At 47.5% G+C, this 23,186-nt stretch overlaps 1 protein-coding gene across 10 annotated transcripts in view; it reads left to right on the top strand.

Moving 5' to 3' along the window:
- GRIP2 (glutamate receptor interacting protein 2) overlaps window positions 1-23,186 on the top strand; it is a 303,102-nt gene that overhangs the window by 241,204 nt on the left and 38,712 nt on the right. For 8 of the 10 annotated variants that reach the window (XM_029995974.2, XM_029995968.1, XM_029995970.2 and 5 more), the window contains exons 3-12: window positions 2,571-2,706; window positions 3,515-3,660; window positions 6,495-6,581; window positions 6,877-6,952; window positions 7,493-7,638; window positions 14,709-14,856; window positions 15,575-15,744; window positions 19,754-19,912; window positions 20,770-20,922; window positions 21,146-21,332. In XM_029995974.2, the coding sequence (XP_029851834.1) occupies window positions 2,571-2,706; window positions 3,515-3,660; window positions 6,495-6,581; window positions 6,877-6,952; window positions 7,493-7,638; window positions 14,709-14,856; window positions 15,575-15,744; window positions 19,754-19,912; window positions 20,770-20,922; window positions 21,146-21,332 (1,408 nt within the window). The remainder of the gene's footprint in view (window positions 1-2,570; window positions 2,707-3,514; window positions 3,661-6,494; window positions 6,582-6,876; window positions 6,953-7,492; window positions 7,639-14,708; window positions 14,857-15,574; window positions 15,745-19,753; window positions 19,913-20,769; window positions 20,923-21,145; window positions 21,333-23,186) is intronic. The other 2 variants (XM_029995969.2, XM_029995971.2) reach the window with 1 other exon arrangement.

Below are 23,186 nucleotides of genomic sequence, written 5' to 3'. Positions count from 1 at the left end.
GCTATTTCTTCATCATTCAGCATTTTTTCTGGGGGATATTCTGCATTCTCTGGGGGTTTCTGCAACACGTTGCCACTGTACCGCAGCCCTGATGGAGAGAGGCTGACTCCCCGCTCACAAGAGCCGGTACGTCCAACACCCCCAGCTCAAGACATCTCAACGGGCAGGGCAAAATTCAGGTGTGCTCTTCCTGCCCTGGGAGGATCTGAGCAGCAAAATCCAAGCATATATGCCAATAGAAGAAATCCAAGACTACTCTCATATGGCACTTAAACACTACGTCTTGAAGGACCAGATCCTCCTTAACCAGCTCACTTTTTTACATCTGTGTGTGTCTGTGATAGCGGCAGTAGATTTATAGAGACATTGGTCAAAATCCCTTATTGCTTATCTTGATAGATTGACCTCAGGGACTTGCCTTTTTTCAGAGCAGTGATTTCTCCTTGAACCCATAACAATAGGTAATTGCACTCTGGGAGTTCTCATTTTAAACACTTATCAAGGATCAAAATTAAACCCCATTGAAGAGCTAATAATCTCCCCTTGCGGCACCATCTGTGTTGATCAGTTATGTCTGTAGTTGAGAGGAAATTTGCAGGGTAGTGCCGGATGGTGTTCCTTCCAGCACGGCGGGGAGCCCCCACAAAGTTTCTGGCAGCCCCTGGGATCTTAGGTTGGTGAATTGAAAACTAAGCTACTGTAGTTGGCAAGGGATCAAACCCGAGTTTAAAGAGCAGAACCATTATGGACCTGACGTTTTACAACAAGCTGCCAGTGCCACGTTAAATGGGTGCCCAGCAGTGCCTAAACGCCTTCCAGACTGGCGCTAGATTGCTTGCATTAATCAAGTGCACAGATTATTCTTGGAAGTGCTTTGTAAAATAGGTAGTGCATGCAGGACTCGAAGGGAGGTGCAATTTCTGGTGTCATGGTGGCATTACACAAGGAGCAAAGTGCTCGTGATGAGGCACCACAGTGCCAAATGACACCGTGTTTTCTCCCAGTGAAAGAGGATGGAGGGGTGAAGCCCTGCACCAGCATGGATCTTCTGTGTCAATATGTTATTTAAGAGACGCTGCCTTGCTCTGGAAATCATAGTGTGCAAGAAGTTTCAAATGTTCCCTCTCCAAATACAGCATCTCATTTAAGCCTGGTGGGGTTTGCTGTGAAAACAAACTCCTGGGCCATTTGTGGAGTTGGTTTTAGTCCACAGCTGTGGGACTGCTGTTTTCTGTGCGCTGCCAATGCCCATCACCACCTTCTCCTGTAAGGCCTTGGAGAAAGGCGCCCTGTGGGAGGGAGAGTGTTTTCCTCCTGTAAAGTTGTGGGAGATTTCAGTACACCAGAGACAGTGGAGGTGGATGGATCCTGTTGTAGACAAATTCTGCAAAAGCTTCTTAGAAGAGGCTCTGGCAAGGCATGAAAGTCATCTGATTTGCCCCAGGGCTAGTCCTCGTTTGAGCGAAGAGTGCGAGTGCCGTCATGTGGGTTAGTGTGGAGCTGCCTTTTGCCGAGTCCGCAGAGCTCTTGGTCTTTCCTTGGGCCGGTGCTGGGTCTCCTGCTAACTTACTCCCCTCCGCCATCCAGAAGCTGGAATAGTTTAGGGACCCTGTTTTTGTAAAACCCAGACATGAGCTGTAATGGGATCAAAGCTGGGATCAGGTCGGGCTTACATATAGGTGCTGGACAAACAAGAGTGTCATCTTGGACTAAAGGAAGGTAAAATGTATGCTGCCTGCAGCAAACAAAGAAGTAGTACTGGTGCAGCAGCCGTGGGGTGTGCATCCCCTAAACCCGACCCTGCCGTATGTATTATGGCTTGCAGTGCATGTGGAACCAGTTATGTTGTAAAAGTGACTCACGTTTTCAATTCCAGCTGTAGATGAGGTGGGTAATATGGAGAAGTTTGACTTAGACCAGGTGCACATGGGTGGGGAAACTGCTGTGAATGAATGAAGGTCATGCCTCTCTCTCCTTCCCCTGCTGATGGCAGGATCCCATCCCCTCCCATTATGTTCTTTATGTCCCAACTGTATTGATGTCTTGTGATATTTTTTTAATCACAATATTTTAAGAACCACCCTGTTCTGTCAATCCAGGCAGCTACTGCAGGTCCACAGCATCCTCCTACATGGTAACTGTGACTGCCTGACACGTAGCCCTCCTAACACCTTCCCCACTCCATAACAAACCTAGTCCCTGAGGTAGTCTCCCTGGACCATTGCAGAGATCCCATCAGCCTGGTTTTGAGTCGTTCCACTGCCTCCAGCACCAGCACCTTGAAACACAAGGTTTTTATTCTCTCACAAGCCCTCACTCCTCTGCCTTGTCCTGCTTGGTCCTGCCTGCCAGACCTGCATGCAGACATTTTCCCTCCACTGCCGTGGGTCCACCAGGACACCCTTCTGTTTCACAACTCAATTTTAAATAGACTGAATCTTTCTCTTCATGCTAATTGTACAAGTCATCCCAGGTCTGCTCTCCCACCACCTGTAGGAAAAGGGTGTCCTTGGGATTGGGAGGAATGTGCCTTCCACTGAAATGTTTTGTCTTTATTCCTGATCTTTCAGAGGAGTTCAGAGGGGTCACCATCGTGGAGCTGATTAAGAAGGAAGGAAGTACCCTTGGGTTAACCATTTCAGGTGGCACAGACAAAGATGGAAAGCCAAGAGTCTCCAATCTGAGGCCGGGAGGACTGGCTGCAAGGTGAGAAATGGAAATGGGGTGCAGAAAGCACAGTAAAACTGGAGAGGAATAGTTGCATGTTCTAGCTACTGAATGAATATAGTTGTAATTAAAATAGTTGGCACCTGACTCCCTTTTTTCAAGTGCCCCAGAATGCAAAGTTGTTGCTTCAGTAAGTAGAACATCTTCTATTGTGAGTTATTTCCCATGCTCTGTGCAATTTCGCTCTGAAATTTTGTGTAGGGATATTTGGGATTCTGTGAAATTAGGCAGCCTTGTCAGGAGAGCTGCGTGGTACAATACATCTTGATCAAGTTAAGTGGTTTAATATTGTATCTGTTCTGAATACTGAGTGTGTAAGTAACGTTATTGGCTCAGAAAAGGAATGGGAAAAAGAAAGGCTCCAAGAAGCAGAGAAAGGGAAGGAGTAATTGAACAAGTTTGCAGAAAACAGGCAAAAGGAAAGATGTTTTCTTTTTCCCTGCTGGATTTTTTTTTTTCAGACAGCTCTTGGCGTGCTTCTCTTTGACTGATTGCTCTACATGTATGGGAACTGAGCAACAAAAAGAGAGGTTGTGAACACGTAGACCGCGATTGTTGCTATATGTACACATCTGAATGCTTGCCACTGGGAAAGACAGATGGCTTCGATTTTAGCACTTCCCTCTGGTAGCAGGCACACGCAATCAGACAGCTAAGATCAGCCCAGCTTTGGTGGCTTGTTCAGAAAGTCATCCAGTGACCAAAGGTTCGCCAGGCACGTCCAGGCTGAGTGCAGCAGAGACTTTGTGCTACCACTACTTTTTTTTTTTTTTTCCTTTATTTGCAGAAGTGACCAGCTGAACGTCGGAGATTACATCAAGTCAGTGAATGGCATTAACCTGACCAAGCTGCGGCATGACGAGATCATAAGCCTGCTGAAAAACGTGGGCGAAAGGGTAGTGCTGGAAGTAGAGTACGAGCTTCCGCCAGCCGGTGGGTGCATCTCTGATAACGCTACTCTCTTTTCTTGGCTGCCTTTTGTCCTGGGGTACAGCTGGGCTTGCTTGTGCATTAGCCGTCACGGCCAAGGCAGTATCCAGGGGCATTTTGACGTTCTGCCTTCATCTGCTCGCAGCGCCGCGGTGGATGCTGCAGAGCTGTGTGCAGTCAAAGCAGAGCGCTTTTTCCAGCACAGTGGGTGCCTGTTCATGCACACCGGCGGGAGATGGCTGATTAGGTCTGTCTTGCCTCGGAGTGACTCGGTTGCACAGGCCAATCTGCCTCCTGATGCTGCTTCAGCTTGTTTTTCTTTTTCCCTTTTAGAGTGTGGCTACGGGAGTTTTTATTCAGTCTTAAGCATGTATTGCCAGATCCTCTTTTCTGAACTGTGGCAAGTGCTGTTATTCCTCAAGATGCTTTTAAATGTTATGTGTTTTCAGAAAGGACGCTGAAACAATCTGCTTTCCAGCTAAGGGGCCCTGGCAGAAGCTGGCAAGCCCAACTCACATTAACAGGGCTTGTGTCCTGATGTGGGAGACTATGTGCTCTTGCCATCGTTTGTTTGTTCTGATTAAAACAAATTCCTCAATACAGTTTCTCATCACCGTCTTTCCATTGTGAAATGATCTCCCCAGTTATTACTCCTTCAGTTACCCAGATCAATCAGAGGATGATTGGGCAGAAGAAATAGAACAACTAAAAATAAGATGACAGGAGAAACAAAACTAATGCAATCTAAACATTTTGTGCCAGATAGGAAGCTATCTTATGCTTCATAGCTTTGCTATAGCTGCTGCCTTTACATGAAAAGTATTGAATATATAAATGACCATATAAAGCCCTAAGAAAAAATATATAACCTGAATTAGCTGAACCTCTATCCATTATCCCCCTCTGTTCTGCTGTAAACGTTAGTTAGCTTTTGCATACAACCCTAGTAAACCAAACTGTGTCTCAAGTTTTCCATGTTCTCATGCACGCTAGAGATGACAACTCTTAACCTTTTTCCCTAGCTGTGAGTCTGGCTGTCAGGAATCTGATAAGCTGTACTTACTAGCTAAGCAGCAGTGCCAATACTGCATGGCTCAATCAATATCAGCAATGCAAAATGTCCTTACCTCTGAATGAGCAGGAAGAGCACACTGAAATAGTGACTTCTCTCCAATGAGATTATTGATGCTGTTTATGACTAATCCAAACAAAGAGGCACTGCAAAATACAGGGACCTGTCAATTATTGCCTTGCTCCAGTTCATTGTGGGCTTTTATCTGCGGTGAGGGTTTGTTATTGCTGTGTGTGCCTGCCTCTTTCTTTCTCTTTCCCTGGGCAAAGAGCAGAAATATAGTGCAATTCAATAACTTGTGCTTGTGGATTTGAATTTTTCTCCCCACTTTGTAATTTCCTGCTTTGGAAGAGACCTTGCAAATCCAAGTCTAGTTTTCAGGCCACTGTGTCATATCATCTCTTTCATAAATAAACCAAACCCTGCGTTAACACTAGGTTAGGTTTCCCTGCTCCCCATGGTCTTACGAAAGGCTGTTGCAGAACTTCATGCTTGGATGCTTAGACAGAAATTGGATGGTTTCCGAACTCGTTTGTGGATGCTTTATACCCTTTTCTTGATGTGTGAGTATCACCCCTTAGCTGGGAGCCTTCCTGTGCCTTCAGCTTTTGCCTTCTGCAGTATTTCCAGGCTGTGTCCCTGTTAGCAGACTGCACACGGCAGCAGGAGCAAAGCGGCTGCGTGGGGGACAGTGTTTTGGGCATTTATTTGGACTCACTGTATCCTGGTCCCCAGGGCTGCTGGCCTGCAAGGTGGTACCATGCCTCCACTGTACGGTTTTGAGGTTAGTTTAAGGGTTAGTTTAACCCTAATTTGGGTGCAGGTTGCTAGCCCTCAGGGTGCTTGGCAGTGAGGGCCAATGTGGTCAGAGAGGACAGTGGGGAGATTTGCTTCAAAAACCCCCTCCTAAGCCAAGGGGAAATGCTAGTGCGGACGTGCCTAGGGGAGCCTTCAGCTCCAATCTGCCAGGTTGAAGACAAGCTCTTAGTCTTTTTTCTGATTATCCTTGTGGCCATTCATTGCCCTTGGTTTGAAGATAAGGAATTGATCTTTTCAGAGTGGACCAGGTTGAAATGCCATGTGGAGTTCTGGTTGGAGAAGACTAGGAAATTGTCCCATATTTACTGCAGCAGTTCAATAAATCATTAAATAGCAGGCGATGGCAAGGGACAGAAACAGTTTCTTTCTTTTTTTCTTTACTTTTCTACATTAAATAGTACTGTGTATTTAACATAAAATTACTGAATTGCCCCTAGGATCAGTTTAAAGGATTCACTTAATCTTTTTTTAAAGTCAAAATATGAGAGGTAAGAGAAAAAAACCCCAACCTTTTGCACTGAGGATTTGGGATTTTCATTTTCTTTAAGGTCAGCCGGTGACTTGATTCCGTACTCTGCTGCTGTTTTTTTTTAATAAGTTTCCATCTGCAGCAGAAGCTTCTGGCTTTTGAGTAATGCTGAACGCATTAAAGCCAGCTGATAAACGAGATGGTTTTACTTGAATGTCAGAGTATTAACCAAGACAAATTTGAAGGGAGATGCACAACGCTGAGCTGGTGAAATCATCCTAAAACACGATGGTTGGCTCTGAGAAAGGTTCACGCGTCCAGGTTGGGCTCTTTTTGCCTCTAAACAGGGAAGCTACAATATGGGTATTGGGCTAGACTTTCATTCCAATGCCATTTGGATGAGTTTTGGTATTGTTTTGTAGGGTGGTGTGGAAAAGGTTTATCTGGGAGTAACTGGGTCTTCCTTTCTTCCTTCAGTGCCAGAGAGCAGTGCTGGCATTATTCCCAAGACCATCGAGGTGTCCCTCTACAAGGAAGGCAACAGCTTTGGCTTCGTGCTGAGAGGTTAGTAGCTTCACCAGTGAAAAACGAAGAGGGCACAAGCACTGGCAGAGGTCATTTGGGAAGAGGGAAGAGAAAAGTAAGAAGATGAATGTCATAAACCTCAGCTGAGAAGTGAAAGCATGTCCTGGAGAGCATCCTGTGCAGCCTTCAAGGACTGCCAGCTGCCTAATCCAGGGCAGTCTTTTTCCTTTCAGGCTGTGTCAGCTGTTACGTGATAAATGTCTCTCCTTTCTCAGCACTCTCATTCAGACTTTCAAACCTCCAGTGACTTACGGCTTTCCCGGTTTGATTACAGGGGGAGCCCATGAAGACTGGCACAAGTCCAGACCGCTGGTGCTCACCTACGTGAGGCCGGGTGGCCCAGCAGACAGGTAATGCTCCTGTTGCACCTCCAACGTTTGCTTTCACAAGACAGACTGGCAGTTCTCACCGTGCTCTTGGATGTGTATCCTTCTTGTCCTCCTTGCTGGTGCCTCCCCAAGGCTTCTCATGCTGGTGGTGTGGGACCTGTGGTGTGCAGGGAGGATGGCTCCGGTGCTCATAGGCTGACCCACGTGTAGATGTTATAAGCAGAAACTCCTCTTCCAGAGGCAGCCACTTAATTAAGCCTGTGCAAATGAATAGCTGATGCTGTGTTAGAAAGCAGGAGGCAGTCTATCTCGTCTCATGCCGCTAATTTAATATGATGGGCCTCATACTATAAATAACCCAAACTATTGTCCCAAGGAGTGTTCAATTCCTGCAGGATCAAAGTAATTGACTTTTATATATATATACACACACAAACACCCACTCAATATGTAAATGTATTAAATATATATATATAAAAATATATACAGAAAAGATATCTAAATATAAACAAACACATATACATATAAACAAAAACCCCTTTTGCCTGTGGCTTCCTACAGGGAAGGATCCTTGAAAATTGGGGACAGGCTGCTGAGTGTTGACGGGATCCCTCTGCACAGCATGACCCACGCTGACGCTATCAACATCCTGCGGCAGTGCAGCCAGGAGGCACTCTTCCAGATCGAATACGATGTGACTATCATGGGTAAGGCCAAGATGGTTGTGGTGGCATTTTCTCTGCCTGCCTGGAAAGTATGTGAGACTAGACACAGTAACTAAGGTACTTGGTTTCAGTGGAAAAACTGCTGAGCAATGCGCTGCCAACGTGGGTGTAGGGGGTAGAGTTCAAAGCTGGCTTAGTTGAATGCATTTGAAATGCCCTTATCAAATGACGTGTCTTGACGGGAATGATGACTGGTTTTAGAGGAGGGGGGAAAAAGGGATTTTCTAACGTAGGCAAGGAGGGCATAGGAGAAGTCGGAGTTAAAGGGGCTGGAGCGCTCTGCCAGCACTGCAAATACTGCTATTCAATGTGTGCAGGGGAGTGAGCTGCAAGCAGGCAGAGACTTGATGTGGCTGTGGCTTCGGTTCTGAATTTTGACGCTGCTTAATTCTGGAGCTATTCCCTTTCTTAGAAACGTTAGTTCAGATCTGCTTCTGAAATAAATGAGGGGTGATCAACTGATTGACCCCAAATAAGAGAGAATTTACTGGAGGGCAGAGGATGGGTATTTCTAAAGAGTGTTCCACAGAGTAGATATGAAGTTTGAGGGTTTAGAGGGTTGGTGGTTTTTTTTCATTTGATTTTCAGTTTCAAGCCCTGGGAAAGGGCTTATTATTAGCTACTGTAAAGTCATTTTGAGCTGGCTTTGTGACACACAGCTGTTACTGCAGGGAGTGTCGTTAATGAGTCTAAGGTTACCACAGAGTCTGAAGCTGTGTTGGTTCTGGAAGCTCATTGAGCTGTGCGTTAGATTTTGATGTTGCATATACATCTCCAGAGGGGTTTCTGCCTCCACTGGAGCCCCAGGCTGGACTAGGTTGGAGTCTTTTCCACAAATCTCGCAAACCAGTCCAGCACGTCTAAGCCTAGGCAGGATCCAGTGAGGAACAGGAGTCCGTAATATCAAGTTGTTTTCTGATTTGTCAGTGAGGAGGGAAATGAAAAGGATCTGCAGCTGAGAGAGTTTGATACCACACCACCCCCAAGGAAAGAGAGCTGAGAACGCCAGAACTCGCTCCACGCAATGTGCAAGAGTATTGTACTAGGATAAGGGAGCTACTCGTGCCAGCCCCGAGGGCTTTCTGCTTCCTTTTGCGTCCCCTTCCCCCAAGCTTTCCCGTTCCTTTCAGCAGAAACTCCACAAGCGTGGACATACGGGGTCTCTCACGGGGGTGGAGGCTGCCAGGACCTGGGCAGCCATGTGCCACGCAGACAGACACCTACTCCACTGGGAGAGTTGGAAGGAAAACCTGATGCCTCGGCAGTTGCCTGCACGCTGCCTGGCTTCTGCCGTGCTACGGGAGCAGCGTCTCTTTAGAAATTGGCTGGTATTCATGAAAAAGAAGAAACACTTAAAAGGTGGAAAACAGAAACTACCCGAACCCTATTTTCTACCTCTCTGTACGATTGTGGTTGTGGTAACTCTGCAGCGGTCAGTAAGGGATGTCCGTGCCTCTCCTCACGGGCTGGCTGGGCTGGCAGCTCTGCCCGGGGAGGGGACAGGCAGAGTTAAGGAGGGATTTTGCACAGAGCTGTCAAGTCTTAACAATAGCAAACAATTAATGGTGCGTGGGAAATGGGCTTTTGGGGGGTTTTGTTGTTTGTACAGTCCCCTGGTGCCTATGTTGCAGAAAGTTGATTGTTTTAAAACCTGACTTGGAGCAAAAATAGCCATGAAGGTGTCTTGGTATTTCTTCTTGAGTAACTCTCCCACCGAAAACTGTTAGGGTTGAGTGAACACAGAGCAGTGGCAGGGTTTTATGCAGTGATTCTCCACCTTGTGTTGCTATACAGTGGACCACAACCAGATACTTCCCAAGATGTAAAACCAGCCCCCTTCTCAAGTAATTTCTGCATTCAAATGCCACCGGTTTCTGGCTGATCAGTTTATTTGCTGGGTTTTTGGGGAGTGCTTCTCCCCAACCCTGTAAAGGGATATACTTGCCCTGCTTTCTTTGCAGGCAAGATGATGCAGAACGTGTAGCTTAAAACAATCTCTGCAGACAGTTTTGCCAGGCAACAGCTAATAACTGCAATGGGAGATGAGTGTATCATCCCCAAATCAGAACTATTACAGACATTCTCTTTACCAGCCACAGGAAGATGATGAGGGAAGGGAAGAGCGGGTGTTGGAAGTAGTGTGGGGATGTTATTAGCCTGAAGGGAGCACTCTTAATTCCCATTTTGAAAACTTGGCGAAGGGGCTGGGGGGACACGTGGCCACACAGTTCACTTGATTCACTATAAGAGCTGGAGACACCACCATGAAGTGGTGCTTGGCCTGTTCATCCCCAGGGAAAATAAAGGTTTTTACATTGCACTAGCTCTCTGCTGCAGCTCTACACGCTGGGGTGGTGTGGGCTGACCCTCGAGGAGGGAAAGCTGTTTTTCCACATCTGTCCTTGGTGAGAGACCAGGGCTGCTGCGGGGGAGTGTTGAATCATGGCGTTCCCCAGCTGGCTTCATGGTTTTCCAGCCAAAATTGTGCGCTGAGGATGAGCTGCAAGGGGCCAGCCCTGCTCTCGGTGCAAGGGACAGGGCAGCTGCTTTCCATTGCCACTGAGCATCCCCTGCCTGTCGGGCTTTCACTGGGGAGGCCAGGATAGGATGGGGCCATGGCAGGCTTTTAATCAAATGGGCTGAGATTTCTCAAGGCCACCAAAGGAATTAAATTAATCTGCCATTTCCATTTAAAAGGAGTGCGAACTGGGGAGGCACCTCCCTTGGGCATCAGGAAAATCTCTGCCCTTTGCTGATGCCAGATAAACGTTGCAATGAAGAGATGCTTTCCTGTGGCAACACTCTATCTCATCGGCCTTTTCAAAGTGGGGAAAAAGAAAAAAAAAAAAACCCAGCAAATAAACTGATCAGCCAGAAACCGGTGGCATTTGAATAGTTACTCTGTAAATAAGCTGTGTGTGCCATGACACGAGGCACTGGGCTGCAAGTCTTTAGGGTTGACTCATGGAGGGGGGAAGCTCTCTGCCAGAGATGACGAATGAGCAAAGCAATTTGCTGTGTCCTTGTCCTCCGCTCCCTTCCCCTGGCTGCCCCTCCGCCCATTCGTTTTTAGGCTGAAGATTTTTAGGCCTGTGGGCCTCTCCTGCTGATGGATTGCAGGGCTGGTAGCGTCCCACAAACGGGTGACTGCGCGGCTTCTGCTGAGCCGTGGCAGCGGGTAGGGCTGAAGAGGGGCCCATGAAGTCAAATGCTTCCATGTGCCTGTGAAGCTGGAGGGATCACGAGCCGCTGGGCTGTGTCAGGAAGGGGGCAGCTCCCTGGTTTGCTGCTTGTAGGAGCTTTTGGGTTATTTTATTTGTATTTGCAAGGGGGGTGCTTTTTCCTTTTTCCTTTCTCCCTTTTCCTTTCTCCCTTTTCCTTTCTCCCTTTTCCTTTCTCCCTTTTCCTTTCTCCCTTTTCCTTTCTCCCTTTTCCTTCCTCCTTTCTCTTTCTCCTTTCCCTCCTTTCTCTTTTTCCTTTCTCCCTTCCCCTTTCCCCTTTTCCCTCCTCTCCCCCGAAGTGCATTACAGCAGGGAAAAAATCATCCCTACCGGCACACCTCACTTATTCCCCAGGCAAGTGCTCATAATGTTTTCCACCCTGGTTACAAAAGCCAGCCCTCCTTAGGGAGGTGAGCAAAGCCAGGTGAGGCTCGAGGAAACCTAGTGCAAGAAGGAAAAAACCACACAGTATTTCCTCCAAAATAAGCTGCTGAGAGAAAGGTCCTTAAGAAAACACTTGTCATCCCCAGCTTTGAGTGGTGGGGTAACCAGCTCTCCTGTACCTTCAGCACTGGCATGTCTGACTACCTGGAGCAGACTCTGTTTCCCTTGTATCTGTCATGATAATGTTGAGTACCCCTCAAGCATATAGGTATGAGCAGGTTTTGCACAGCCCTTTGTGTCCTCCTGGGGTGAGCCAGGTGGACAGAGCGATGGGATTTGCTGTACTTGAGCAAGTTTTGGTAGGCTTTCCTCCTGTTTGGGTGGAGGAGGTTAGAGGGTTGATTAGACCTGTAGTGAGTCACCTGGTGGCTGCTGATTTTCCACCTGAACATTTTGAAATTGCTAGAAATTTGGGTTTGGAAGGAAAAATACGGGCAGGATTTGGGGGCAGATGTTAACTGATTCAGGCTAGAGCTACTGATACTGAATTTTAACAGGGTACTATCCAATTCATTTATCCTATTAATTTAGTAAATGTCACCTAAAAAGAGCAAAAGTCTTCAAAAAGGTGGAGGGCTTAAGGGTTTATTTGGTTACTAAAACTATTGTTTCTGAAGATGGATGAAGATTCCCGCCAGCAATGTTAGGAGATGTAAAATTATTCATTCAGCAAAGGGGAATGGGACTTCTGGACCCTGTCTGACTATCCACTAAACAAGCATGTATTTTTGGACAAGTTGTGTGACAGCTGTGCCTCAGTTTCCCAATCTGTAAAATGGTACCATGCTCCTCTGGGAAGCACAATTCATTGCTTGCAAAACACTTTCAAACCCTTACATGAAAATCTGCACAGCCATGCAAGGCAGTGTATGTATATGGGTTTTTCTGTTCCTTGGTAACAAAACCCTAGAGAAATTATGCAAGCTGCTGTATCCATATTAAACTTGGTGTCACTGGCCTCAGTGATCCTTGTTCTGCAACAGTGTGATTTTTGGCCCTCAGTACATGCTGAGCAGCATTTGAGTTAAATATCTTGTGAATGCTGAGCCTCCAGAACAACTGCGTAGACTCTCTTGGCTTTCGAGAAAGGATCTTGCTTTAAGTAAGGTGAGATTTGCTGTGAAATGCAGAAGAGCTGTGGATGTCTTTTCCACAGACGCTGGGTGAGGTTGCATGTGTGCGTGATGGTGCAGAAACACCTTGTGGTGCCAAAGCAGCAACGCCAATTGACTCCCTACAGTAAGGTTATTGCACGGCCTGCCCTGGCCTCTCCGTGTTTCTTTTTAAAGTATCTTGGGTGTAATAGCCCCATGTTAATCGTGCCTCACAAATATTGCTAAATTGCAGACTCCTGACCTTTGATTTGAGCCAAATCTTTCCCTAGAATACTTAATAGATGCTTGTGGTATTTCCTCAACACATACCTCTATAAAATGGATTTGGAGCAATTCTCATCTATGCCACTGGAGATGAGAATTAAAAGGGACAGTGGGGTGGCCCATGCTGTGTGCGGTAGGAGAAGGGACTGTGGGCTGGAGACATGACTGTGATTTCCTACAGTCTTATTGATCACCTAGGTCCTGGCATGGGAGTAGGTACCCAAAGCTCGTTTTTCTCACCATCATGCTGAAACCTCCCTGCGAAACACTTGGCAAAGCCGAGAAGCTTGGATGCTGGGTAAAACTGAGAGGAGTAGGTATTTTCTTTGCAAAGAAAGGTCTACCACTCCAGCAAGGTTTTTTCATGATTTTTTTTTTCCCTGTCTCCTTCCCTTCAGCTGGAGGAATATAAGTCTGTGTCCCTCTTCAGAGGATATGTGCTAGACACACGGGCTGCAAAACCAACATATAGCTGGTGTTTGCTGTTGGAAGAGATCCTCAGTCTCTTTGTGCTTCCTTTGCTAACGAAGGCTTACGTGCACCTTCCGCAGACTTTAGCTGGGCACTTTGTGCATCTTTTGATTGAACTGGGACTGTGCTTTTTGCCAGGGCCTGCAGATCTCCCCAGTGGTCCTTTTCAACAGAGAATAAACAATGTTTTATTTGACTCCTGCATAACCTTTAACATGGCTCATTCCTCCTCCTTCCTCCCCCGGGAAAAAGGGCACTGTGAGTAGACCAGAACCTGAACATCCCCTGGCTGATCCCCAGGGGAAATTTCCAAGGGAAATTTCTGTCTCCAGAGACTCAGCATCTTCAACAAATCTCAGGAAAGACCTCGCTGCGGCTTAGCTTCTGAGATCTGCATTAATGCTCCTGTTTATCAGAGAGCAAGAATAAGCCATGCATCAAGTTTTGGAGCCAAGTGGCATCAGCATTTTTACTGGAGCATAGCCTTGGAAGAGAAAAGCCTTACTATGAATAATTAAGGGCTGAAGAGGCATCAAGCTCTCAGAGGGCTCTGCTGGCCTTTCCTTCGAAGTGGATGACTGTGTTTCCATGACGTGCTTTGGTGGGGGGTCAAACTACACGTGGGGTGCTGGTTGTGGGGTGTCTGGTGGTGATAACACGTTCTTGAATCCAGCCTCTTTATGATGGCTTTAGGTAATGTGGAAGCAAATGTGTGTAATAGAGGTGGAGGGAATTTCTGTCTAATCAGCCAGAGACACAGGCTTTCTTTTTCCTCCCCCTTCCTCAGAAGAGATGAATAGGTATGGTGCAGGCTTATGCTAACAGGTGCAATTTCGTAGGAGTTTCATCGTCTCACTTACAGCACCTATTAAGCTTATTGCAGAAATGCATCTTTTAAACATGAGTTACCCCTGTATTGTCTGATGGGAGAGAGGAGGCTTTTGTAAGCATGTGGGGAGGTAGCATTGTGTCTCTGATCCCACTGTCACACTAGAGGAGCTGAAACGAGTAGCTGAGGTGATATTTTGAAGCTGGTACTGAAGCATACAGGAGCTGACTGACTTGTGTGCAGGTCATCAGCACACAAGACTTCTGAGTACTTCAGAAAGTGGGATCCTGTTTCTTTGTGCCTTTTTTGTTCGTTTGGGAAGAAGCCTATAACAGTGATGTCCTTCTGATCTTCCTTTTTTGTGCTTTAATACTGTTGATGTGACTGCTGCACAGCCTTTGAGCAATCTCTTCCTCGATCTTGCTATTTAACCCCAAGAAAACGGGGGCGGGGGCGGGAGGGCGGGTTCCATGAGTGAATTGTTGTAATATCTCTTCACTTCATTATCATACATATTTTGTACAGAAGCAATTTGCTTCTTGAGTTTACTTCTTTGTTAAGTTATCACGTGATACAGATGGTAGGATGTCCAAACTACAGGTTTGCTGATACACGTGGCAAGTCAGCACTATTGGCCAACCCCTTGCATTTAGAAATGGAAAACTTCTCTGTACGAGAAGTGTCTTCAGATGCTCTCTTGTTTTGCAGATACTGTAGCAAATGCTTCAGGTCCTTTACTAGTTGAAATAGCAAAGACTCCGGGCTCTACGCTAGGAATCACACTGACAACAGCCACGCACCGGAACAAGCAGGTCATTGTCATCGACAAGATCAAGCCAGCCAGCGTGGTGGACAGGTACAGATCTGAACAGACTGCTCCTGGCTCTGCTTTACCTTTCTCTGCTGCTTTTTTGTCCCTATGTTAGTTATATACCATTCTTCCCTGCCTTGCCTTGAAATGGCCATGTCCACATGTTCTTAGCACTAAGCGCGCTAAAAATATCTGACCCAACACCAGTGGACACTCCTCACCGGGAATGAATGTAACTCAGTGCATGTGAAAGCTGAGCTCTGTTTTAAAAACCTCAGATCTGACTGCCCTGGAGCTGTGGAATGGCAAAAACCTATTCTGGAAACTTCTGGCTAGAGCCTTTTCCTGATGGGCAAGTCAGCTAATCACCCTTTACATGGGGATGCAGGACAGACTGTTCTGCAGCCCTAGCTGTGGTTAGTCGTGTTGCTGAGCTGAACTGCTGGCTCATAGGACTTAACTACGCTTGCTGGATGAGCCCTCAGCCATCCAGACTAGCTATGAGTGGGTACTATTAAAAACTTAAAAGATCTTTCCCAAGCCACCAGCAGCACTGATTCAAGCATGAACCATCTTAGTTGGTATTTTGGGCAATGCTTGAACCTAAGGTTCAAATTGGAAGTAAAAAAATGAGGTATGAAAAAAAATTCACATGAATTCCAACAATAATTCACAGTTGGATTTTATATGTGTTTGCTCCCAACTGTAAGGACGTGGATTTTGGCTATGTGTATAATTACGTCTCTTGCTGTTTCCTTTGCAGATGTGGTGCATTGCATGTTGGCGACCATATTCTCTCCATTGATGGCACAAGCACAGAGCACTGCTCCTTATTAGAGGCAACTCAGCTTTTAGCTGCCACTTCGGAAAATGTCAAGCTAGAGATATTACCTGTTCACCAAAGCAGGCTGCCTTTGAAGCCTCCAGAAACAGGTGTGTCCTCTGTGCAAACACTGTTGGTTGCCCTCAGAACGTACTTGAGGTCCCTGCTGGGGTTCTTGCTGCTTTTGAATGCTGGTAACAGACTCCAAAGAGAGACATCTGTGGAGGGGAAAAAAAAAAAAAAGATGTTTTGATGAAATGCATGTGATTAGATGACGTTCTTCAAGGATGTGAATAGGAAAAAAAGGTAACATCTGTGCTTGAATGGGGAAATTGGAGTTGGGAATCCCAGGGTTTTGCAGTGCTGAGTGCTGTGCAATCCGCTTCCTTAGTACCTCAGATAAGAGACTTTAATGGAGAGGGAGGAAAACAACCTTGGTGCTGGCAAATGTCTTTCCAAGCTCGGTTTTCATTTGCTGATGCCTGGTAAGGCTTTGTAAAGGACGTGTCAGTAGCTAGGCAAGGTCCTGCTGGACTTCCTTAGGAAACAAAGCTGTAACATATGTGTTCATCTTCTAGACGAGCTTGTTTGAATGGCAGCTGTGTCTGAGCAGCCAGGGGTAGAGTGAATGCATCTGTAGCTGCTGCTTTCCACCACCCCCACCAAAGAAATATTGGGGAAAAAAATTCTGGCTCCAGTGAAATCAAGCCCCAAATGCCTGTAAACGTCGCTAGGAATTCACCCTGGTGAGCATCCTTGTTGTCCACCTTTAGTTTCTCCTTCCATTGAGAGGCTGACTCAGGCTTTCATATAAACTTCATTGTGAACATAGCCTCAGTACTAGCAGATTTGTTGCAACTCTGGCCTGCAGTTTTGTTACAGTCTGTACTGGTGGTCTTGTAATTCAGGTGTTTCAGGCGTGACTGTTCAGTACCAGCCCCTTTTGCAACCATTTTCAATCACTTGTCTCTCAGGGACATGCATTTTAATAATATTGGTGCACAGTAGCCCTGGGCACAGCTCTTCTTTCCATTCTCTTCTACGGCAGTTTGGGGAAAGGAGGTAAATGTCTGTGTTGTCTTTTTTAACTTGATGCAGTGAAACATAAAATCTAATAACAACTTTATGTCTAGAAATAAATCTCTTACACGTCCAGTCCAATTTGTGCAGAATTAAAGCAGTTTAACGAAGGGGATGGATGTCTTGACCTTTGTGCCCAAGAAAAAATGGAAAGCTATAATCCTTTTTCAATGGCTGTTAAAAAGAACTATTCTCCTCCTCCCATTAGTGCCCTGGTCCTAATCTTCTTTCAGAATATATGCATTCAGCAGCAGCTCAGGAGAAGGAGGATCTTTGGAAGGACAGCTTGGTGTGTTCAGAGCCTTCTTACCCAAACCTCCATACCACAGTTTGCTGTGGCAGAAATACAGAACACAAACTTGGGAGAATAATTGCAACACATGAATATGAAAAATAAGGATATAACAATTGTTCCCATTTTTGATTAAACTCTTTTAACACGTGAGGGATCATAGGGAAGGGTGCTGCTCATCCACATGGCTGTTAGGAGGCAGAGGTGTGTGGTAGGGACCAGTGCTTGGGCTTGAACCTTCACCAGTGCTGATGGAGGTGGTGGGGAGAGGAAGGAGAGCACTTTGGGCAAGAGGAGCAGCTCACAAAGCAGTGCTCCTCGGTGGCGTAGCCAGCCACGGCACCGTGTAGCCCACGGCGAGCAGCCGAGGAACAGCAGCAAAGTTGACAAACTGCTGTTGGATGTGGGAGAGACTGCCTTCTGCTCCAGACGCCGAGTGCCAGCACCACAGGCTGCTTTTTCTGAGTTTAGGGAAACAAACAGGGGCTGTAGGGAAAAATGGGCCATGCAAAAGCAAACTGTCATGGTTGGCAAGAGAGTGAAGCCCAGGGAAAGCAGCTGAGGAGAGGAGACCACGCAGACACGTATCCCCGTTCAGCACTTGGATTACTGAGTCCTTCCAGTGTGTGCCTGCATAGGGCTTGTCGTTCTATTTTTTAAAAGTGGCTTCTCGTGCAATCAAAATCCAGTTATTGAGGAGGTGGAGAGGGATCTGAAGCTGCAGCGGCCATGCAAAAATAGTCTAATGCTGAAGCACGGGATTTGTCAAACTGAGTTTGCTTTCTCTGTGGCTCGGGGGGCATTTGGAGAGTTTGTGGGAGGATTACGCCCTGCTCACGAGATCGACGGGAGTGGATGCTGCCCAGGAGCGGTACTGGGATGGATGGGTTTCCTCAGGCAGAGATGATGTGCGAAAGCTTGGGGAAGGTTGTTGTAGGTTTTTATCACAGAATTGTCCAAAATCTCTTCTCTTCCCCAGTGCACTGACAGCTGAGTTTCAAAGGCACTTTTTTCTGTTGTCAGATATGAGCTAAGATTTTATAGAAAAATGGGAGAGTTTTAATTACTATAAATGGATTAAATGATTTTTTTATATATGCCCATAAGCTCTGTCCCTCACGGACAAAGTGTTTAATTTTATTAAGAACTTTCCTTTTTGTCTAGCTATAGCTACATTTATTAATTTGATTTTTGTTTTTGAAAGCTGCCTGGCTCTGAATTTACTTTTGAATCCACAAAATAGAAACCCCAGAGCTGGAAGTGCATTTTGTAAGAGCTTGATAGACTAAGCGCTAAACTCACTAAGTGTTTACCAAAGACTAAATATAATCACTATATTGGTTGGAAAACCTGACCTAAATGATTTGATGCCTGTGATGCATGCACACAAAATGGATTTCCACTGTTAAAGGCACTAACCAGCTGACCTTTAGATGAGATCTCTGGGTGGACTCACTAAATAAACTGAGTCCCTGTCCCAGGTTTGCACTCTCAGAAAGCTCTGGTAGTACCAGTGCTGGCGGCGTTTCTGCCTACTTGGAGGACACAGAGCCTGGAGGAGATCTCACCCTGGGAAGGCAGTTGCCAGCCAGTGCAAGCGGTTGTGAGGTTAAGAGCTCTGGGATAATTCGTGGCTGCAGTGATGCTCCGCTGTGGGATGCTGTTCATGCTTAGCTGAATAAAACAGATGCTTGCAATCTTGCTCGTTAGCCAGAAATTCCTCTTGGAAGAAAATAGATCTAGACAGCATGGTGCAGAGATTTGGGAGAAAAAACCCAGTGCTGTTGGGTAAGGAAAATCAAACTGACCCTGTGCTGCCCAGGCGCAAAAGGAGCGTCAGTGCGAACAGACAAGGGACCCGTGCCTGGGGGGGGGGGTTGAGGCACTTCAGAGGAGACTTGTGGCATTGTGACTTGATGTCGCAAAGCCACATTTCCTGGGACAAGGGATTTCCAGATGATGGATGTCACGCTGCAACAGATTTCTGCCAACATGTGCTAGGCTGGGGTTAGGGTTGAAGCTGAAGTAGTTGTGTGCCCTTGAACAGAGTCTGCCGTTTTGGTGCCATGTTTTACTTTACTGCTTGCCACAGCGTTGGCATCTTTTCCTGTGTCAGTGGCCCTCTGTAATTGCCTTTAAGCAGCAGTGTATAAAAAAAATCCTTTTGTTCTGGTGAGCTGGAGGTGGCCCTCCGCTACTCCTCTCTTTCATCCATACGTGCATTCCCAGCCAAGAGCAGCCGCTAAACAACCAGATGCTGAAGTCAAGCGGAGTGCTCAAAGCAGTCCTTGGCACGTGCGGAAGGCGTTGAGCCTTGTCCCCAGGAGGGCAGCTCCGGCAGCAAGGTGGGAAAACAGCACAGGGAGGTTTCCCCAGTGCTGTCGGATAATGCTGATGGCCTCTGCGGGAAACTTGTGGCTGGAGGGACCTTCTGCACGTCGCACAACAGTCTGCAAATGGTAATGACATCTGTGTGCTGCCAGCACAGCTTAGTCAGGCTGTAGGCTCAGGATGGGGTTTTTTTATGGGGAAGGGGGGGATTTCTGCCACTTTGTATCAAGTGTCATGAAGTTACGCGGGGGTGAGTTTTCACAGTTGGTACTTGACACGCTGTGGTTGGGTCCTGACTTGTTCAGAGCCAGTATGAGGCTCTTTTCTACAATCTCCTGGCTTATGCTTCTTACCTTTTCTTTCTCTCACTTCTCCTCCCTGCCTGCGGTGATTTCTGCTCCCCTGGGTGCCATCAGTCAAGGTGCAGAAGAGTGACCACCACCACTGCTGGGACCCCTGTGTCAACTACTGTCACACTCACCACCCCGGGCACTGCAAGACACCCACCTGGAACCAGACGTCTGGACAGGATTACTGCAAATGTAACCTCAGCGCATGGCGTTGCCCCCATCCCTGCACGTGTTCATTCATGTTGTGCCCCTCCGTTTCCTTAATACCCAACTCCGTAGCCTGGCTTGTCACTCGTTTCATCCTCGGTCACTTGGGTCTGTTTCCACAGGTCCGGTGCTGAGGTACAAAATCAGTATCTGCAGCCCAGTATACACAGATCTGGTAATTGCAACAAGAGCAGTGTGCTGGGCAGACCCATCCTCTAACCCCACACCCCAGCGCCTGGTTTCACGTGGCAAAAATGAGCTTCTGTGGGACAAGAAGGGCATCTCTGGTGACGTGTAGGAACGTGATATGACAATGCACCCAGCTCAGCCCTGGTGGCACACAGCATGTTAGCAGCAGGATTATGGCTGCTTCAAAATCTGTAAACCCACCTTTTGCAGGAAGCAGGCTCTGTGCAGCCCCAGGTTTCTTGTCTTACGGCAGTAAGATAGGGAGGAGGAAACATTGCCTTGTGTCTGAACTGTGGGAAGCAAACAGGGCAGCTCAGTTGCCCAGAAGCTCAAGTTCAAGCTGTGGTTTCTCTTTGTATGTATTTAAGGTTCATTAGTGCCATCATACCAACCTGCTGTTGACTGCCCTGCATCCGTGGTGCATTTCTCACCTAGTGGCCTGGACAGGCAGCCCAGTCACTGGAGTCACTGCACATCAGAAAGCGATGTCCATCTGGAGTCCGAGCCCACTCTCACAGCTCTCCTGGAGCTGCAAGCCCACGACAAGGTTCTTGCCTTGTCTTGAGGCCTGGAGCTGGGAAGAAGGAGCTAGTCCGAACCCATTAGGAGTTTGATGAACACGTGTTAGGTGAACCCACCACTGCGCTTCTCTGTGCACTTCCTTAACACGCTCTGTATTTCCCCAGCTCTGGTGGCTGCCAACTTCTCGTCTCCTACCATGAACGCGCAGGGCTTCCCCTGCCAGAACTCGAACACGCTACCTCGCAGCTCCCACCCCATGAGCCCCCGCACCACCATGCTGAGGAGGAGGCAGAAGAAGAAGGAGCACAAGAGCTCACGTAAGAGTGGCGGTGGGCTGGGGCTGGGTTCGACGGGGCGTGCATGCTTGCCTTGCTGTCCTTACTGTTGACTGTTAGCTGGGGTAGGACTGCTCATCTCAGCACTGTCAGTGCCTCCCTCATCCTCGGTCACTCTCCCCACCACTGCCAGACCAAGGTCTGTGACCAGATCTGCGATGTTGACCATGGCTACCCTGACCTTCTGCCTCTCTCCTCCTCTCAGTGTCGCTGGCCTCCAGCACGGTGGGTCCTGGTGGGCAGATAGTCCACACGGAGACGACAGAGGTGGTGCTCAGGGGAGACCCTTTGAATGGCTTCGGACTTCAGCTCCAGGGAGGCATCTTTGCTACCGAAACCCTCTCTTCCCCACCTCTCGTCCGTTTTATTGAGCCCGACAGCCCGGCAGAGAGGTTAGAGACCTTGCCCTTGGATGCTGATGGTGCTGCTGCTGAACATTTCATGGTTTGGTTTGTTTTCTCTCCTCAGAGGCTCATTTAGATATTTACTATCATCCTTGTAATATCTCCCATTCTTCACTGGGCATGGTTTACTGTCACTGCCATTTCTGCACTCGTCGGCTGACCGCGGCCTCCCTCGCATCCCAGGTGAACGTCTTGGCACCAGGCTGCGGCTGTTCTGGGAGGAGGAGGAAGGGAGCGTGTGTCTGTGTGAGAGTGCCATTCCCATCCCTTTTTATTTTTTTTATTTCTCTTTGAAAGATAAATCTTTTGTCTGGGTGCAGAAAGGGGAAAGATCTAAACAAGTGGGCCCAGCAAAGTGTTTTCTGCCTGGTTTCATTGTAGCAGAGCCCAGCTATACAAATTGGCACTAAAGCCAAGGTTTTGAACCACAGAGGAGGGCTCTGGTTGAGGAGCAGGTAGGTGCTGCCTTTAAGCACTCTTGCTTTTGGCTCTATAGTGTTGGGAAAAGAGCAGAATGGAGGAGCAGCATTAACTGCTGTGTGTCACCCCCTGGGGATACTGGGAGCCATAACTTCTCCGGCAGCAGAGCCTCAGCTCAGGAGCTCAGGCTGCTCTGGCTAAACTTTTCCAAATACCCCTTGATGGCTGGATTTAAAGTCTGCTCGAGTGCCTGTGCACCACAACATAGGTACCCTCTAGCAAGGCTTTTCTTACTAAATGGACCAGGTCCCAGCATGGCTTGAGCTCTTGTGGGGTGGAAAGGAGAACTGTTTTCGTTAGGCAGATGAAACAGAGAGGTGAGTGAGCTGGCACTTATGCCCCCGTGCTGGTTTCTCTTCCCACCTGTAATTTCCACTGGTGGTCTGTCCTGTGCAGGGGTGCCAGAGGTGCAACGACGTGGCAGTGCTCAGCGCCTGCTGCAGACCTTTCCTTGGGAGGAGAAGTCTCTGAGGGCCCCATCAGCATGCGCTGATGGTTTGGTGTCCCCAAGCCAGCTTGGAAAACAGCACACAGGGGAGTTGTATGGCAGGGAAAGTGTCTGCAAAAGGAAATGCAAGTCGTTGCTGTGCAGACGGGTCTCTGTGTGGTAGCTTCTCCAGGTGGCTGATGCAGAGGCAAGGTGGAGCACAAGTGCCTGGTGCTTGTGTCTCTGGGAGGACAGGGACAAGGGACTGGCACAGGAAAAAGAGTTGTCCTGACTGATGCAGGTTAGGAGCGATTTCAAAAGCCTTTTATGCCTTTTTGTTCGTTTGTTTCCAAACAGTGTTTAAAAATGAAGGTGATGGTGTTTTGGGTTTTTTATCCTCTATTACCAGGGTGAACTTGGCTCACATTGCAAAGCACCAAACTCCTTTTATAAATCAGGCAGCAACAAAGCCTGCTGTCCCAGGGGACGAGGGAGATGTGCTGAAATCCGCCTGGCTTTGCTTTATCCTCTTGCCAAGCCTGGAGCGAAAGCAAAGACTTGCGGTGCAGCCTTGCTTGGCTCTAATGTGTCACGCACGCTGCTCTTCCTCTCGGCTGCCCACCCAGCAGGATTCGCGCTCTCCTGGTTGCTGCTTTCTGGTAACAGGGAGCAATCCTCTCTGCATTTGCAGCCTGGATTTGATTTGGGGATTAAATCTCTGTGGTGTATTTCTTCCTTTCTTAGACCGTGCTGCTCTTCCTAGCTGGCAGGAAAACACTGTCTTTCCTCCCCATCTTGAAGTGATAAGTGCACTGGGTTTGCAGTGAGGTGAAAAAGGCAGTTTTATGTTTTCATTTCACTTTTTGTTTCTTGCTCTCCCGCAGAGCTTGTTTGCTCCATCCTTCCTAGATACCTTATTCCCTGCCCTTGAAAGG

Source organism: Aquila chrysaetos, chromosome 20 (genome assembly GCF_900496995.4).
Source record: "Aquila chrysaetos chrysaetos chromosome 20, bAquChr1.4, whole genome shotgun sequence".
Lineage (NCBI taxonomy): Eukaryota > Metazoa > Chordata > Aves > Accipitriformes > Accipitridae > Aquila > Aquila chrysaetos.
Note: the sequence above shows the minus strand (reverse complement) of the source record. Positions and strands in the feature narration are given on the sequence as shown.